Below are 18404 nucleotides of genomic sequence, written 5' to 3'. Positions count from 1 at the left end.
CCATACCATTGAAAGGAGTTTTCTAAGATGATTTCAACAATATCAAGGAAAACTATTATTAGAGCTAAGATGAAGCCATACACCATCAATTGGCGACAACCTTCCTTACATGCTAACACACCCTTCTTCTTTTTATTTAAGTTCATGATTCTTCAATGACTCTTCGACTCAGTACTAAAATTTAGTCAAACCAAGCCCAATGAAAGCCCAACCAAGGAGAAAAGAAGGAAAGAGGAAAGAAAGAGAAAAAATAGCCCAACCAACCCTTCAAGTGTAGCCTAACCAAACCTAACAAGGAAGAGAAGAAAACATTATCATACTCGTGTTTGTCTTGCTTTAACCCCCTACTGTTTTGACAAGGCGCCAACTGATTTCTTCACTTTACATTTTGTTAGTATGGGTGCATAATTATCATTGTCGATGACAAACTTTTTCACCTACTACTAGTATGACGCCTACCCTGTCCAGTATAGCACCTACACGAATAACTAGTTTTATAAGCTATTTGGGCAGTAAAGACAATTTTTTTCCATGACTAAATCTTGCACAACATGATTGCAACTCTGCTCTCCACAATGCAATTTTATGTGATCCAAGGTGTATAAATATCTCAAATTACCAAGTAACATCACACAAACCACAATACAATACCATACACAATAATCACAACGCATACTCTATGTTTTCTTTTTATACATTATTTTCCTACTATAATTTACTAACTTATGTATTAGAGAGTCTTTACTATAATAGGGGATTTGATTTACAGGAGTTCATGAGCTATAAGCCTAACAAAAAAAATATATTCCAAAACCCATCACATCAATTATGAAAAAAAACACAAGTTTAATTTGAAGTTTTTTTACTATCCCGAGCCCCACACTTAGACCTCATGCCCTAAGCCTCAAGCCCCATAGGCCTTAGGCTTCAAGCTTCAGATCTTTTATCCTAGATCTTGAGATTGAGTTCGAATTCGTTGTAAAATAATTTTTAAACCTAAAAATATGATTTTTGGTCCAAAGCATGAATAATTTTTAGACCCATAAATATTATTTGTTATGTAGCCTGTGATTAAACGGTCTAAACAATCTTTTCTTTAACTTGTAACAAAATTTACAAAATTTCACTTTATTTCAAGACTAGAGAAAATTCTGATTGGTTCAAGGATACATGCAATAATTTTCTGTATGCAATCAAGAATTGCAGCCTTTCTTTCTAGTCAAAACAACTCCTTTAAGTACTCGGTGGAATTTCCCAAAGCTTTGGAAGGGGACCGAAATCATATATCACTTCTCTATGGCAAGACCAAACAAGTTTTATTGCTTCTGGGGTGCCAATCCCGGCACCTCTCGGGTCTCCAGCCGGTCCAAACCTGCCACACATCATTGTATTTTTGACATTTATAAGCAGTTCAGCTTACTTGAACAACAAAACTACTCTGATTCGATATCCTACCAATGATTCTGTGGAGCCCCAGTTGTTCTTGCTCTTAATCCAGCATAAGTAGTCCCATTCACCGTTTTGCCAATAACTTCCTGGATATACATGTAGTCAATAAACCAACTGAAAGTGAGTAATTAGATTTATCATTTAGGGAAACATTAAACTTCAATAGCAAATTCACTATTGGGAGTGGGGTGGGGTGTGAGGCAAAGATGTTTTCGAGTCTTGCCTGAAGAAACAGAACATCATTTGAAACTACAGCGGCCGTTAAATGAGCATGCATTCTCTCCAAAGCATCCAAAACCATTGGGAGTTGATCTTTCTTGTATTCAGTAATAACCTGGAATCAAATAGAAATGGATCCACCATGTTGATAGAACTTATCTTCTTGTAAAAATACACATTCACATATTTACTAGAGAAGAAAATCAAGTGTCATATCTCAGTAGCATGAAGCGCACAGATATTTCTCTACTACGATGTTGTATCTCAGTAGCATGAAGCACACAGATATTTCTCTAATAATATCTTTCCATATTAGATGCATAGATACACTTACCTGATGTGCATCGAATACTTCAAATATGTAATGGAAAGAAATTGGCAGATGCATAATACTTATTGAAGTTAAGCTAATATGAATAGCAACCTCGATATATTTAATAATTCAGAAACAAAATGCCATATTCCATGCACAATGACAAGAAAAAAATGTTTTTATCAGTTATCCGACTCCTTGCCATATCATATCTTAAACTCATGAAAGTAAATGTCACTTCTGTACTGATCATATTTGTATCCGAACGCTATATCCATGATTCCTGGGTACCACAACATTGGATTGCATGTGGGTGAATAACAAAACCTTTTAAATATCAAGTCACTCATAATATACCTTCACAAGGAACAGGTATGAACAACAGTTTTCCAAACCCTGGTTTGTTATTTAATAGTTACATGAAGTACACATATCACAGGATCCTTAGGCAAGCACAAGTAACCTGGCAGTAGTTCCCCATAAAAGTCAGACTATTTTCAAACCATATGGCACAGGCAGTAAACCACAATTTTCCACCCCGTCATTTTATATTTTATAGTTATATTAATCCCGTATTTTTGTCTGTAAAAGATGGCTTAGAGGTGACCAGCAGATAATCCATGTCCTATTTCCTGGTAGTTCCCCATAAAAGTCATAGGCTGTTTCCTCTCAACTAAATAAGATATACAAATTAACACAATTTAAATTATCTCACTACCAGTTTCATATGGACCCCTCATCACCAACTTACAGGTCACAGAATAATATTAACCTTATGGTAAAACTTTGAAAACAAATTTCAATTAGAAGGCTTGGTCAGGTTTCATCAGCACACTTCTCCATCTTTGCTATGAGAAATAGCCCTCAAAAGAAATATTTAGTAAGAGGTACAATAAAGCTAGAAGCATGACAATTGAAAAAAGAATTCTCCGTTTACCTGGAATGGTCCAAAAATTTCTCTTGTTACAAGCTCATAATTTTTGGCCCTTAAAATTTCTTCAAGAGGAACATAAATGGCTGTTGGTTTGAGAGCGCCATATATGGAAGGAATGGAATGATTCTCCAGAGGTTTTCCACCAAAAAGCAGCTTCGAACCTGGAATCTGAAGTAATTTATTCATATGGTCTAGCATTGCTTCAGTTGTTAACTGCAAAAAGTGAACAGAAAAACCTGCAGTTAGCATATTGAATCATGATATTATGAGTACGATCAACAAGCTATAACTCAGTTATTAAATAATTTTGCTAACTGATGAAAAGTATGGAAAGAAGAAACCATATGTGAACCTAACACCATTCTATAAATACCATTCATTCTTACAGTGAGAACAGGGCCAATAGTTAGATCCTCTAATTTCCTTCTCTCTGCGAGATCCTTCATTTTGGATATGAGTGAAGTAGCAGACCAGTTCTACACCAGTGCACATGCATATTAATAGAAAGAAAAGAAAAGAAAAGAACCAAATGTCAAGGTACTGAATTAAGATAGTGGCAGCAAAGCTACACAAATGGTAAAAGGTAGATTTACTTATAATAACTCAGCCATCATGATACAAACGAGTGGTGTACTAGACCAAACATAGAAACCTAAAGCAGCTAACCTCATGCATGAATAGAATTGACTGTGCAGAGCACTTCTGACCGCTGCATGCATATGCATCCTGGTCACAAACCCAAGCAATGTAATCTACCTGCCACTCAGAAATCGAAAGAGATGATTTGAAATCAGCCTTGATCCACACAAAAAATTATTGTTGAAAGTAAATAATATTTGTAAGAAACTACAGATACCTCATTAACATCTGGTCCTAAAATTTTCCAGTCAAATCCAGCATCTTCCAATTTAATCCGACCCTTCAAGTCAACAGCCAACTTTTCTGCAACTTTTGAGCTACCGGTGAAGAGGGTCATTTGTGGATTTGCCTATAAGAGTTACATAGAGACATCTATTAAAAAAATTGAGATTTTTCCTGAATTCGTTATTGTGAAAATTTTAATCACCAGGACAGATCCACAAATATCTATCATCATCTGTTATTGTACAATGTCTGATAAAACTATCATCATGTACATTTGTGCCTCCACCACACTTCCAATGCCTTAATTCCACAATAAATAATCATAGAATAAGATACAGACAAAAACTTTGGCTTCAAGAAACTCTTCCAATTTCCAGTTTAGTAATGACAACTATATTTAATTATGATACAACACAAGAGGGAAGAATAGAAATGCAATTTCTCCAGGCATAGAACAATTTCACCAGAAAAGTCGGACCTAATAGGTTAAACAAAAATATATGAACTAAACTAAGTAAAAGAAAGTGCATTATGCTACATCAAAAATGTCTTGGACGATATTAACAGTAACTGTTCAAAGAAGAAGAAAAAACCCGGTCATATCCTATAGAACCAACCTCCTGCAAAAGCTTGTTCATCGTCTTCCCATCAGAATTTATGAAGTCAACATCACTCAAAGGCATTCCACAGTGATGGAGTAGGCGTATCATTTGCTCCATAACAATGCACACCTAAGAAACATATCAGGTCATGAAGTCATAATCAACACAAAAACACCTCAAAATGGAAAGTGGAAACAAAACAACAATTGTACATATCTTCAACTATCATACCTTGCTATCAACTTTAAGAATGGGTTTGTTGCCCATATATAACGCACCCATCAACTGAAGTAAAGGAATCTCTAGTGGGAAATTGAACGGAGTAATAATTGCAACCTGCATACAAATTCTTTCATACATGTGAATGGTGAACTGTGTGCATTTAAAAAAAAAAGAATTTAAAAAATATCCAACTGCTCTCTAATAAATTTTTGCATGCATTAACTGATTGCATATTGAGTAACTTAAGCTAGACTAAAGATCAGATGGAATAAACTAATTGAGAAATAATTTGATCCCTTATTGATCTCCAAATTGTTATTATTAACTGAAAAATATGGCACATGAAGTACTTACAGGACCGTAAGGCCACCGGAAACCATGACTTTGCTGTCCAAGATGATTTCCTGGCACTGCAAAAGACCTTGCCAGGAAACGAACCTGTGACATGCAGAGAAATGTTTTTGAAGGAAAGTCAGCAAAACATTGCAAATAATATCTTCAAAAAAGAAAAAGAACATGTAGGATAGAAAATATCTTATAAATGAACCATTTGAATCAAGAAAATGTGAATTGTTATTAGCTGTAGAGTGCAGGAGAGGGAGTTATGCATGCAGAAAAAATTCTCAAATAGAATGATCAATACCACACCCATTCATCTCAAATGGGAAACAAAGCATAATAAATCATATTCTAGGTAATTCAATACCAATATGCCATTCAGCAGGAATTTACCTTTCTGAGGCAATTGTTGTTTAGAAAGGTTTGTCTTAACTTACCTGATCACCTGAGAAATTCTCCAGAAATTTTTGAGTAACTTGCACTTCACCAAGAGCTTGCTGGTAACTCTTAGGAGCAACCCTTTGAATTAACCTGGTGAAGAAATCAGAAACCTGAAATAATCACAAAAGGGATTACATCAACGTTGACAAACAAAATTAAACAAAAAAAAGAATCAGTAATAGAATTCCCAATTGAAAAGCATTAAAAAGAAGAATGAAGACATCATTCTTTGACTCAGAACAATTAACCTTTGGAACCGCAAGCATGTGGGCTGCCTTGGCAGTTATGTCTCCATATAAAAGATACCTGCCAAAAATGGTCATCAAGTTTCCATTTCCAAGGAACAATCATGATATAGTCTATCAACAATACATAGCAAAAACCTCTCTGGTGATTTAAAGGGATTGTGCAGTCCATGCTTGGGACACTTCGACAAACTCTCTACAAATGGCTGCATAATAATTATCCCAACAGTTCAGTAGAAATGAAGGCCAAACATATTAAAAGGATGTTTGTGACACACACACACACACACACACACACACACACACACATACCTGAGTTCCAGTTTCATCTACCTCAGCAATTTTAATGAATGGTTCTCCATTTAAAGGATCCACAATTGTATTCCAGGTTGAAGATCCTATCCATTTACCCTGCACTATTATACCAAAAAAAAAAAACATTTTCATTCATTCTTCAATCATCATTTCCTCCATAACTTGAGAATCTATTTTAGCTAGTACGTACCCAAGTTGTGTACTTTAGCAGGTTGAGAGCCAGAAATACCTTCAGCATCTACTGTTGCAAAAGGTAAGGAATGAACAGATCTGCAACAACAGATTCCCCCCTCATTTAAACAATTGTTACAAAATCCTCAATTCAAAAACAAAACAAAACAAAACAAAACAAAGGGCACCTTGAGAGATTGAATGAGCTAAGCCAATTTCTTGTAGCCTTTTGGGATGCTCTGCATACTAGGAATCCATACATCATCCTGCTCTTTTGGTAAGAATGGTCCGTCTTCTCTCAACGCCTTGTTACGGCTTTTGCTTTTATAAGTTTTTTTTTTGTGGTAATCTGGAACTATTTTAGCCGCTCTGCCTGTCACTTTCTAATGCCACTTTCTTTGTTTTTTTTGGAAAGATTAGATTAGTCCCCAATTATTCATAGTTATTCTACTGAGTCCTCTAACTTTTTTACTTTATCAATTGGATCCCCATCTGTATAGCTTTTCTCTAATTACATCCTTCTGTTAAAATAATTGGAATTAACGTTAAACATTGCACGTGCTTGTTTTCCTTACTCAAACTAATTTCCTTTTTTTTTCCAAAAGAAATGGTATTTTACTCTTTCATATCTAATATCAAATCAATTACCCAATTAATTACTTGTTTGGTCAGAAAATCCTCAGAATATTTTGGTTTTTAATAAGTGATTAATCTCAATATAATATAAAAATTGTTGTTGTAATTGGGTATTTTCATACCTAAGAGTTGAGAGAAATTAAGGTAAGTTAAAAAATGACTACCAAGTGCACTACATAATGTTGTCTCCGATTACTTTTAAGAAATTGCAGAAGGATCTGAACGAGGAAAGATGTAAAGATGGGGGATCCAATTGAAAGAGTGGTAGTGTGAGGACTGATAAGGAAAACAAATATAATTGGAGGATTTGAATTGAGGTTTGCCCCTTTAACCATGGTGGATCCTACTTCAACTCAAACATTCTACTTCGCGTCTGTTTTCAACTCAAACATTTGATGGTAAAGATTCTTGTATTGGTGGGAATGGAACTACACGGAAGCAAGGAGAGAGGCGCAAACAAGAACGAGGATAACAACAGAAACAGTAGCGATGATTGTTCGAAGAGGTGGTGTTGATTTTCTCAGATTCTTTATTCTTTCCTGTTTCTCAGCAGCATACAGCAGCCATATCCTTTCCGACTCCATTCATGATATGATGCTCTTAGGAGAGAATTCAATTTTGGATATGGGTATGTCAGCCTGCTTGCTATTAAGCTGCTTGAAGAGGGTTTTGATTTGCAAGGACATTTACAGGCTTTGCGGCGGCACTACTTCATGGAAGCGGCAGGCTGGGTTCGTCATGTCCCTTTCTGCTAATCACTTTTGGTGTGTTGCCATTGTGATAATTTGGTTCAAAAACCAGAGCTTCTGATCTGTTCCTCCCTTTTCACTGCTGCTAGATTCTTCGTTAAACCCGCGATTCCCAATCGCGTATCTGTTAAATCCGTGATTCCCAAGATTTTTTGCAAAATGGGTTAGAAATAAAAAGAAAAAAATACCCGGATATATTCTCCTTCCGATGAATAAATCCAAATCTTGTTTTGACCGGAACACGTATTTGCCTCCTGTATAGCCTTAGGCTGCACTAGATCAGTCGTTGGTGCGACGCCGTACTAAATCAGTGGTCAAATTTTTTAAATACCAAATAAAATCTAAGCGTGAAACCGAAATCTAAAACATGAGTCTAATAAAATAATTTAAGGTTTATACATGCAAATAAATATTGTCACACTCATCATAAAAATATAATATCCAAAATTAAAAGGGAATTATGGATAATAATGTCAACACCCACTTCTTTAACGAAATTAAAATTAGTAAGAATAAAATATACAGTGGTTTGAGAGATTTAATCAAATGGTTGGTTATATTTAAGAAAAAATAAAAATTATTTTTATTTTAATATATCTTTTTAATAAAAAGTTATATTTGTTATGTAGTTTCTTTAAAATTTATTTTACGCATACTATTAACTGTTCAGAGTATTTTTTTTAAGCTTATTTACATGTTATTTATTGTTTATAGATGATCATCGAGTTAGTGTCGAGCCCTGAATCAAGAGTCTCACTATTCAACCATTTTTTAATAAATTTATTTATTTATCTATTTAAAAATACTTAACCTTTTTAAATATTATTATATTTTTTAACAAAAATTAAACAAAATACTATGATTGTCCAACATCCCTATATTAAAGAGACTGATGAACTTGTTATTAACCTCGTGTTTGGTTTATAAATGTCACGCTAAACCTACGTTGGTTTCTAAAACAAAGAGACACGTCGATTTAATCGTTGAAACACAAATTTAAGCCTAATAAAAACTTGATGAAAACTTGTTGACTCATTATTAAACTTGTTTTAAGGTTAAGAATATCGTGCTAGGTCTATGTCGGTCCTTAAAACTAGGAAGCACATTGACCTAGCTATTAAGACCCAAGATTAATATAAAAAAAAACATGACGTTAACTTGACAAAAACTCGTCAATGTTGTTTTCCATTCTTTTTTAAAAATAAATATTTACATGCACATGTAAAAAGAAGAAGTTAAATTTGTGTTTCAACGATTATTGTAAGTTAAATTTGTGTTTCAACAAGTGAAATGTTGTTTTATTTTGTTTTTAATTTCATCATTCAATCTCAATTTATCAAATATTATATTTTTCAATTTGGTCTTTATTCTTTTGATTTCTAATTTTGTTGTTTGACCTTTTTATAAAAACTTTATTGGTTTTTAATTTCATCATTCAATCCAAATTTATGGAATTATATTTTTCAATTTGGTTCTTATTGTTTTGATTTCTATTTTTTTTCTTGTTCCTTTTGTAAAAGTTATTATTCTTTTCAATTTTAACCTTCAATCAAAAATTTGTTTTATTTTTATGTCAATTTTAATCCTCATTCTTTTGATTTTTTTGGATCCTTTTGCTAAATTGATTTTTGTGTTCAGTTTCACCCTTCAATAATATAAAATTTATTTTTTATTTCAATTTTGATCTTCATTCTTTTAATTGTTATTTTTTAAAATGTTTCGTATAATTAATATTTTTTTTCAATTTCATCTTTTAATATTTGATTGATTGGAAATTGGACTTCATGATTTTTTCCAAATAAAGTGTTTCAGGTATAATGACTCGAGTCACGTGTTTGAAAAGTTAACACGAGTGTTTTTTTTTTAAAAAATAAAAGCTTTATAATTCTTTTTATTTTTTATCAGATTATTTCAATCTTATGATTTGGGCAGCGGGTTTGACAAGATATCCCAAGTTTCCTCGACTCTAATTATCGAGGTTACAAGTTTATCATGCTAACTTGGGTTGACCAGAACCAGTTTTTAATGATATTGTTTTTACCTAGTTTCATTCTTCTGTGTTTAATAGGCTGTAAATTGAGATACATCGTTTGTATTTTTTTAAAAGTATTTTTTCCCCATGTTATCCTAATTTAAATTTGATCTATCTATTGTCGGTTTTTTTTCTAATTAAAATAAAGCCAGCTTATTCAATTCAGTCGGATTTATAACTTAAGTTGTATATTTTTTTTTATTTTTTAAAATATACTCACAGCAACTAAATATCATTTCTTGTGCAAAAAAAAAAAAACAAAATAGTTCACCTCCAGAGACAACTACTAGGATTGAACTTTTATACATCCTATATAAAAAGAGGTGTCCAAGTTAGCTCTTCATTTTTGTTATGATGGGCATTAAATATAGTTTTTCCTCACTCGTAACATTAACAACTAGCTACTCATATATATCGACTTGTAATAAAAAACAACAAAAATCATAGAGATTGCCATGCTATTTTTTATTATAAGATTTAAAATAGGCACATTAAAAAACAAAAAATAAAAAAATAGACAGAGAGAAACCAACAAAACGCCACGCAGCTTTCCAAGTTCTGACCTTTGATTAAACCCTAGAGACACAGTGAAATCCATTCAAGTTCTAATATCCAGACATTGTTTAGCTAGCCAGCCAGGATATTTTCCACTATGATCTTCGTCATCATTTTGTGTTTACCAGTCTCTTTCGTTCACGATATTTCCACACAAACTCTGACTCTATCAAAACAAAGAATATCAAGCTCCAAATCTTGGATTTGATTATGCTTAATAACCTTCCCGGAACATACATAGCTTTTTCAGTTTTTGAAATTCAAACAAAACTTCCGGTGAGAAAAACGAGGTGAACCCCCTTTCTACATCAATAATATTAAAAAAAAGAAAAAGAAAAAAGAGTCAACTCTCTTGAAGGCCTTTCTCTCATCTCTTTGTCTTTCAACCAAGCAATTAAGTTGAAGACTTTCCGTCCATTTTTTGAACTAATTTTAAAATATGATTTCGGTCGGTCGATAAATAAGCTTTTTCTAGTATTATTTTGTTCCAATTGGTATAAATTATATCGGATTTCTAGCTAGTTCTATTAAATCAAATTACTAATCACAACTATTTTTTGGAACTAAGGTTCATTGCTCTTGGTATCTATCACAAAGTCAACGTTTTAATTCCAAAACTCATATGAAAAGGTGTTCAAACTAGCCTTAGATTGATCCTCGCAACATGAATTGTTAATGCTTTTAAACTCAATAAAAAATAGTTTATATATATATATAAAAGTCAATTTCAATATATATGAGCCCTCTTTTTATATTTTACTCTATAATATCAAATACAAAAACTCTTAAATAGAAGCAATATATTTTTTTAAAATAAAAAAAATTCATTCTCATTCTTATCTTTATCCTGGAGTATGTAATAAAAATAAAATTATATTTAATCTTCATTCACATTTTATTTTTTTATTTTTATTCTGATTTTCACTTTGTATTTTTAACCAAACACATAAAAAATACAATAATAAAACTTTATTTTTTTTCATTATCATCAAAGTATTTATCATTGCTGCTAGTTAATGAATTATATATCATCTACCGCAAATTGAAATATTAATTAATAATCAACGAGTAACAAATAAAACTATATATCATTCAATTTTGAAATAGCACGAAACGTGCAAGAATCCAATTAAGTAGGCTGTACCGAGTTCACGCTCCATCAACCAATCCCTGTTTCTTTCTTTCTTTATTTATTTATTTTTCTGTCGTTTCATGAATCTTGGCTACTAATACGCTAATGAAGGTCAATTGCTTGGACCAATAGCATCGATTCTATAGCCCATGTTTGACCTCGATCTTAACTGTACAATCATGCATACCCACATTTGGATAGAAACTGCAGTCGCCAAAGGGTAATACAGGAGGTAGCTAAAGTTTGACCATGAATGTATTGTGACTTTTGTAATGAAGGAAACTTCATAGTAGATGGGGCCCGAGCATTGCGGCTTCAACGCCTCTCTCTCTCTCTCTCTCTCTCTCTCTCTCTCTCTCTCTCTCTCTCTCTAACATGTTGTCTCACTCTTAATGGCTGGGGATAGAAGGATGCATGTAATAGTTGTTTGTAGCATTGGATTGGAGGTTGACATTTTTTTTATGTGAGTGTTTTTCTTGTATGGCTATCGAGGGTTGAATTTCTTTTTCTTTATATATATATATATATATATATATATATATATATATATATATAAAGAGTCAAATATAGCATGCTCTAAATATATATAAGAAGGGGGGTGTTATTGAGAGCCAAAAAGAAAAGAGGTTGGAAACAGGAACAAGAAATGATAAAAATGGATGCGGAGGATGCCATGAGAAGACCTCGTCATGAAGTTGTGCTGAAGGAGGATGATAGAGTTGATTCTAGTGGTGATGAAGGTAGTTGCAGAGAAGAGGCTGCTGCTGCTGCTGCTGCTGCTGCTGCTGCTAAGGTTAATTAAGCTTTTTCTTTCGCTAATTGTGATTCATATTTTCCCTTTTGGAATTCATCCGCCCGCCCCCTTATCCTTTCTTCTAATTAAAAATCTTATTTTGAATATCACAAGTGAAGTGAAGTTCATGTTCTATGAATCCCGATCAAATATATATCAACTGAGTTTTAGAAAGTAGAAAAAAAACTACATGGAGATGTTTCAAGAATACATGAGGGACCGAATATAGAATCAAGAAACTATTTTCCAAAATCTTTGTTTTATTCAATTTGTTTTATGGTAGTTAATTAATTCTTTGTAGAGCAGATCGATCTTCTTCTTTTTTTTGTGTATAATGCAAAATTCTACTTGATTTACAGTTTAAAGTTTACATTTATGCCAAGATCTTCATGGCTGCCCTTCTTATTGTTTGCTACAGGTCGGAAGTCAAAGAGGATGCCAGGAAAATGATGACCGGAGATCATCTTCACCACAACACAGAGACTCAGGCAAGCAGGTAGCAGATAGTCTTTGTGACACCCCCTCTCTCTTCCTGAGGCTCTCCTTTACAGTATTGAATACAAGTTTAAGATTTATATAAATAAATATTGACTGGATCTGAGGCTCTCCTAATTCCATGAATTAATAAAGTTTCGATCAGACAATTCTTATCAAGAACTATAACCACACCAATCATAATTCCATATTACCACACGAAAATGACTTCTTGGAATATATATCGAAGATTTTGTAAGATTCTGAGACCTAAGAATCTGTATTTGTCTAACAGTCATATGAACTTGGTGGTATAGTTTTGTTTATATAACTTCAAGGGATTGGTCTAGTGATCAAGAAGCTTTACTCTCTTTTTTTTCTTCTATAAATCAAATAAAAATGAAGCATTAGGTTTTTTCTTGTATGATTAAAAATGAAGCATTAGGTTTTTTCTTGTATGATTAAATAAAAATGAAGCATTAGGTTTACTCCATTATTTGACTTTTGAATTCAAACTAGAAAGATTTTTTTATTTGTTTATTTTTGCAAGCTAGTAAGGGTTGACAAAACCCTACCCATTTTAACACCATGTTTTTTCCTTTTCAGTTTTTTTTTATTAATTAATGTTAGAGAATAATATAAATCATATTTTAAAATCTTACCTAACATCCTAAACTATTGGGTTGAGATAATTTTTTGATATGATATCAGAGTTTTAATGGTCAAGTGATCACGAGTTCGAATCTCATCATCCATATTTTTATTTGATAAAAATAAAATATAAGGTAGTGTGAGCCTATGTAAATTTCAAGTCTAAAGGTGTGTTAGAAAATAATATAAATTATATCTTAAAATCTTATTTATTAACTTAAATTATTGTTTAAATTATTGAGTTTAAATAACTTTTTAATAATTACAATGCTTAAACAGGTGATTGTAGCGACTAAAAATGAAAGAATCACCACGGAAGCTGATGCAAAAGAATCTTCCTGCCAAAAGGAACAGGTTAGAATCGTTTCTTCACGTTTATATATATATATATATATATATATATATATATATATATATATATATATATATATATATAAAATCTATTCCTAGAAATATTAAAATATCTAAACTAAACAATTATGCCTGAAATTTCCTTATTCCTCTCAGTTTTCTTTGGATCCTATTTAAATGAATCGGCACACTTGCTTTTAAATTCATGAGGATAGATGTCAATGAGTTTTAACTCAATTTGGAACTAATATTCTCTTCTTTTTTAAAAAAAAAATAATCAAATTTAAGCTTTTAATTTCTTCATATCAAAAAATGGTTCGGTGGTAAACTTTTAATCTCATCATATCCATGAAATCTCAAGTTTAATATTTCTCAAAGCTTTTTTGTGGCCATTATAAGACCAAATACCTACTTCTCAAGTACTGGATGGAGTATGGAAAGGCCATTCATCTCGAGGTTTAGCTAGAGTTCAGGACATCATGTTTTTGAATTGAAATAATTGTTTGGTTTAGTATCTGAATTAATTATGAATTTGAATCTTATAATTTTTATTTTTTTAATTAAATTAAATTTTAATATAAGATAATGGTCCCATATGGATGGTGGTACTAATGTAGTATTCACACTTGTAGATTGTAGCTTTATCAACAGAAACAATACTAACATTAAGATTGTTTTCTCAATATCTGCATGTGCAGGATGATCAGCTTGAATCTGCAAGAGCTGAGATGGGTGAAGTAAGAAAAGAAAATCAAAGGCTAAAAATACATTTGGATCGTGTAGTGAAGGATTATCGGACCCTTCAAGTGCAATTCTATGAGATTATTCAGCAAGAAGAAACTAAGAAATCTACAGATACTGTCGATGATCATCAAGGAACTGAAGAACACGAGCTCGTGTCGCTTACCCTTGGAAGAATTTCGAGTGAACCTAAACGGGATGGAAAGAACAATAAAACTTCTAGCCAGGGGAAAAATCACGATGAGCAAGTTAAAGAAAGCCTCTCTCTTGGATCACTCTGCACATTTGAAGCGTCTAAATCTGCTACCAATGAGACTTTGCCGAATCCAAGCCCCGTGAACAGTTTTGGTGAGCCAAAGGAAGAAGCCGGGGAGACTTGGCCACCCAGTAAAGCTCTCAAGACAATGCGAGGAGGAGATGATGAAGTTCCCCAGCAAAACCCTGCAAAGAAAGCTAGGGTTTCTGTCAGAGCTAGATGCGATACCCCAACGGTTAGTATATACTGAGTATTAATATGCGGACGATAACTTCAAATACACACACACACACACACACACACACGTCATTATAAGCTTTGATATATTCAATCCTTTTCTTTTATCTATGTTTTTTCAACAAACGAGACTTCCTCATCAAGTAATAAAAAATATATATAAATAATTTCTTATTGATTCATTAATTAGTTAGAAGAAGCTCATTTACCAGGTTAAGTTTTTTGGTTGAAATAATTTTATAATATGATATCAGAGTTTTGATAATCAAGCGGTCACGAGTTCGACTTGCTATCTTTATTTATTTGATAAAAAATAAATATAAAATAATTTGTGTTTATAAAAGTTTTAAGCTTAAAAAACTTTCAATTAAAAAGGTATATTAAAACATAAAATAAATTATATTTTAAAATTTTATCAAACTTATTATATATATAACACATAACACCCAAAGCTACAAGGCTCAGAGAAATTTGTTCCTTAATCAATGTAGTCTGTTATGATAAAATTGCAATGACAAGTTAGTGATGCCTACACAGATGAATGACGGGTGCCAATGGAGAAAATATGGGCAAAAAATTGCCAAAGGGAACCCATGTCCTCGAGCATACTATCGCTGCACTGTTGCACCATCATGCCCAGTACGGAAACAGGTAACCACAAATCACCTTCTCAAATAAGAACGGTATTTATCAAAAAAAAGTAAGATCATATTCAGCTAAAAAAAGAAACAAGAGAAAAAAGAATTAAAACAGAAGGTGCTATATTTTTTATTTGACAGTGCTTGAACCAGTATGTAATTTATTACCTTTTTCAATAACTCTAAGTAAGCGTAGCTTCTTGTGTAAATTCAGGTACAAAGATGTGCTGAAGATATGTCCATCTTAACCACCACCTATGAAGGAACGCACAACCACCCACTTCCTATTTCTGCCACGGCTATGGCTTCTACAACTTCTGCAGCTGCTTCCATGTTACTGTCTGGCTCATCATCGAGCTCTGCAGGAACTGCAGGTTTCAATAACTCCGGCACCATCGCCGTTGACCTCCATGGACTAAACTACTATCTATCCGATAACTCAAAATCAAAGCAATTCTACTTGCACAACTCTTCACTGTCATCTTCATCTCCATACCCTACAATCACTCTTGACCTCACTTCAAACCCATCCAGTGCTTCATCTCATTTCAATAGATTTACTACTTCAAGCTACCGGCCTACCATTCAAAAATTTGCTTCAACAAGCCTCAACTTTGGCTCCTCTGATTCGTCTAACGCAATGCCTTGGGGCAATGGTTTCCTCACTGCTTCCGGCCAGTCTCACAACAGGATTAACCAACTTGGAACTTTAAACATTGGAAGACCAGCTATGGATCAGAGTAACATTTATGATCAGTTCTACACGCAAAACATTAATGACCTGGCAGCTGCTACTTCTCAGCAGTCCCTGTCAGCCGATACCATAGCTGCTGCAACCAAGGCAATTACAGCAGACCCAAGTTTCCAATCTGCTTTAGCAGCTGCCCTCACTTCTATCATTGGCACTGGAACTGGCAGTAGCGCTACTGGTGTTGCAAATCTAGGTGTTGTTAATAATTTATTTCCAAAGTCGGAACGGGGACCGGTTATTAATAGCTTCTCATCATCACCTCCTAACGGCAATCCATGTGCAAGCTACTTCAACAAAACGACGTCTTCAATAAATTCTCAGCCAGCTCCAAGTTCGATGACAATGTTTGTGCCACCTTCATTGCCATTTTCTACTCCTACGAATGCATCCGCGTCTGCTGTTGACAAGAATGATCGTGCCAACTGAGTATAGTTTGTGTAATTAGTTTTAATTGTCCTGGTTTGGATATAGGAATTAATTATATAATAAAAAATAAATATGTACATATAGAGATGGTGACCAATATTTGAACTTGAGTAGGTATTTTTTTTCCTTTTCACTTTTTAATCTGTACCAAAATATAAAATATCGTTTATGATTTGTTTTAGATGTAGACTTGATAATTGACCCCTGTTTTATCATGGGTCTGACAATTTATTTTTAAATGTAAGAAAATGTCTAAACATTGCCTAAGAAAAATGAGGTATTGTTGTTGCTCTTCTTAGTTTTATTATTTTGTAATTAACCATTGTCTTTGTTGGTAGAATATACTAAGCAACGGCTGCCTATAAAAAAAATCATTGGAAAGTGGTGAAAAAAATAGACATTCGTTGCACCGATGTGGATTAATTAAAAATAATATTATTTAATAGTCTGTTAATAATTCCATCGGTAAAAATATAGTATAGAACCCAGCGAGACACTAAAAGTTCATTTTTTTTCTCTCTCATTTTCATTCTCTCTTCGCTCTTTCTCTACTAATCCTCTCACTCAAATCCTCTCTTCTTAGTTTCAAGTAGTAGAACTTAAGGTTTTTACCATCAACACAGTTGAAAGGTATGTGTGGGTAAATACTCTATAGAGTCAAAAAACGATGAAAAGAATATCATCTCAAGTTTGCATATTGTCTCAACAATATTCATTTTAAGCCTCTTAATGTGTTGTGTCTACAACTTGCTGGAGCATATATCTCTAAAGAAATGACTGATCTCCGTGAGTGCATCTTATATCCTCTTTGGCAATAAATCACGATAAATTAATGAAATGAGTGTTTGCATAAACCCGTGGAAGTCATGGCTCTTCATTCCTTACAATATGCAATCCTCCAAATTAATCAACCTTGATATATTCAAGGCATGTCTATCGAGAAAACGCAGACTCTTCAGCTATTGGTACACCAGTAGTTGTGCATTCTTGTCTAAGGTGAAGCTTGTTTTGGCTTTGCGACCCGTGACCCCAACATAAACTAACTCCATATTTTTACGGTGATAAAACAACGCTATATCCATTTTAGCCTTGTATTATCATTTGTCTTCCCCTTCACGTCCATGATCGTATTGAAAATATTCTCAAACACGTTCTTTTCAATGTGCAAGACGTTAAGGTTATGGCGGAGGAGATTGGTCTTCCAATAAGGAAGCTCTTAGAAAATACTTTGATTTACCCAGTTATAGGTCAAACCAAAACTAGAAAACTTCTACTTGCCGGATTGGAAACCAAACACAATATCACCGAACTCTAACACTACGTCATACAATTATTCATCAGAAAAACACGGGGAGCTATATCCCTTTTAACTTTGCCAACAAAAAAATCCATTATATTCTTTTTCTACATGTGATCTGTTGGCAAGAAACGTCGGTGGTAGTAAAAAAAAAATGTTTTACCCTTATTTGTTAGCATACATGCCTTGTTGTTTTCCATGTAGTATGGACATGCTAATTTTTCATGCCTGCTTCAACCAAAAACCATTTCATAAGTCGGAAAATCATTGATAGTTCACATCAAAGCTGCCCTCATAAGAAAATTTTGTTTCATCAATACATCATAAGTTAACGCCTAGTGGGTCATAACTACGTCAACTCTTGAATCAACGGTCGAAGACAAATATCTATATTCTAGCCCGGACTATTAGGACCGGGTATGATCGTAGATAAAAACACATGAACTCTGACTTCATACACATCCTTGGTAGCAAGTTGTAAATCGTTAGTATAACTAGCCAACAAGAATAAAGAGCAGCAAATGACCCGAATGGATTGAATACGTCTGTGCATAGCCCAAGATGCACGTTC

At 33.4% G+C, this 18404-nt stretch overlaps 2 protein-coding genes across 3 annotated transcripts; one reads left to right on the top strand and one right to left on the bottom strand.

Annotated features, from left to right (window-relative positions):
- Positions 1 to 1112: 1112 nt before the first annotated feature.
- On the bottom strand, positions 1113 to 6468 carry LOC18105810 (probable aldehyde dehydrogenase). 2 transcript variants are annotated; one of them, XM_024586083.2, is made up of 16 exons: positions 6303 to 6468; positions 6134 to 6213; positions 5941 to 6044; positions 5767 to 5834; positions 5632 to 5689; positions 5380 to 5493; positions 4958 to 5041; positions 4613 to 4717; positions 4397 to 4510; positions 3772 to 3903; positions 3582 to 3677; positions 3302 to 3391; positions 2919 to 3128; positions 1673 to 1783; positions 1456 to 1535; positions 1113 to 1372 (listed from the first exon to the last, which is right to left on the bottom strand). In XM_024586083.2, exons 1-16 carry the CDS (start codon positions 6377 to 6379, stop codon positions 1234 to 1236), a joined length of 1662 nt encoding a protein of 553 aa, XP_024441851.2. In that variant the 5' UTR covers positions 6380 to 6468; the 3' UTR covers positions 1113 to 1233. The 2 variants fall into 2 exon arrangements, with proteins under 2 accessions (XP_024441851.2, XP_024441852.2); XM_024586084.2 differs by having other exon boundaries at positions 3582 to 3671.
- Positions 6469 to 11864: 5396 nt separating this feature from the next.
- LOC18105808 (WRKY transcription factor 72A) lies at positions 11865 to 16809 on the top strand. Its single transcript, XM_052447365.1, has 6 exons — positions 11865 to 12011; positions 12430 to 12507; positions 13416 to 13490; positions 14186 to 14719; positions 15259 to 15372; positions 15574 to 16809. The coding sequence occupies exons 1-6, from the start codon at positions 11865 to 11867 to the stop codon at positions 16534 to 16536; spliced, it is 1911 nt and encodes a 636-aa protein (XP_052303325.1). The 3' UTR covers positions 16537 to 16809.
- Positions 16810 to 18404: the final 1595 nt, after the last annotated feature.

The sequence above is a fragment of the Populus trichocarpa genome, chromosome 15 (assembly GCF_000002775.5).
Source record: "Populus trichocarpa isolate Nisqually-1 chromosome 15, P.trichocarpa_v4.1, whole genome shotgun sequence".
NCBI classification, from domain to species: Eukaryota; Viridiplantae; Streptophyta; class Magnoliopsida; order Malpighiales; family Salicaceae; genus Populus; species Populus trichocarpa.
Note: the sequence above shows the minus strand (reverse complement) of the source record. Positions and strands in the feature narration are given on the sequence as shown.

What these genes read in the sequence shown, in the direction of transcription:
- LOC18105810 (XM_024586083.2), bottom strand. Translation starts at nt 6,379, where the DNA reads ATGATGTATGGATTCCTAGTATGCAGAGCATCCCAAAAGGCTACAAGA. An exon ending in AAATTTTTGGACCATTCCAG is followed by an intron (nt 1,784 to 2,918) that starts GTAAACGGAGAA and finishes ATTTGATTCCAG; the next exon opens with GTTATTACTGAATACAAGAA. An exon ending in GGGGCTCCACAGAATCATTG is followed by an intron (nt 1,373 to 1,455) that starts GTAGGATATCGA and finishes GATGTGTGGCAG; the next exon opens with GTTTGGACCGGCTGGAGACC.
- LOC18105808 (XM_052447365.1), top strand. Translation starts at nt 11,865, where the DNA reads ATGATAAAAATGGATGCGGAGGATGCCATGAGAAGACCTCGTCATGAA. An exon ending in CTGCTGCTGCTGCTGCTAAG is followed by an intron (nt 12,012 to 12,429) that starts GTTAATTAAGCT and finishes TGTTTGCTACAG; the next exon opens with GTCGGAAGTCAAAGAGGATG. An exon ending in ACAGAGACTCAGGCAAGCAG is followed by an intron (nt 12,508 to 13,415) that starts GTAGCAGATAGT and finishes ATGCTTAAACAG; the next exon opens with GTGATTGTAGCGACTAAAAA.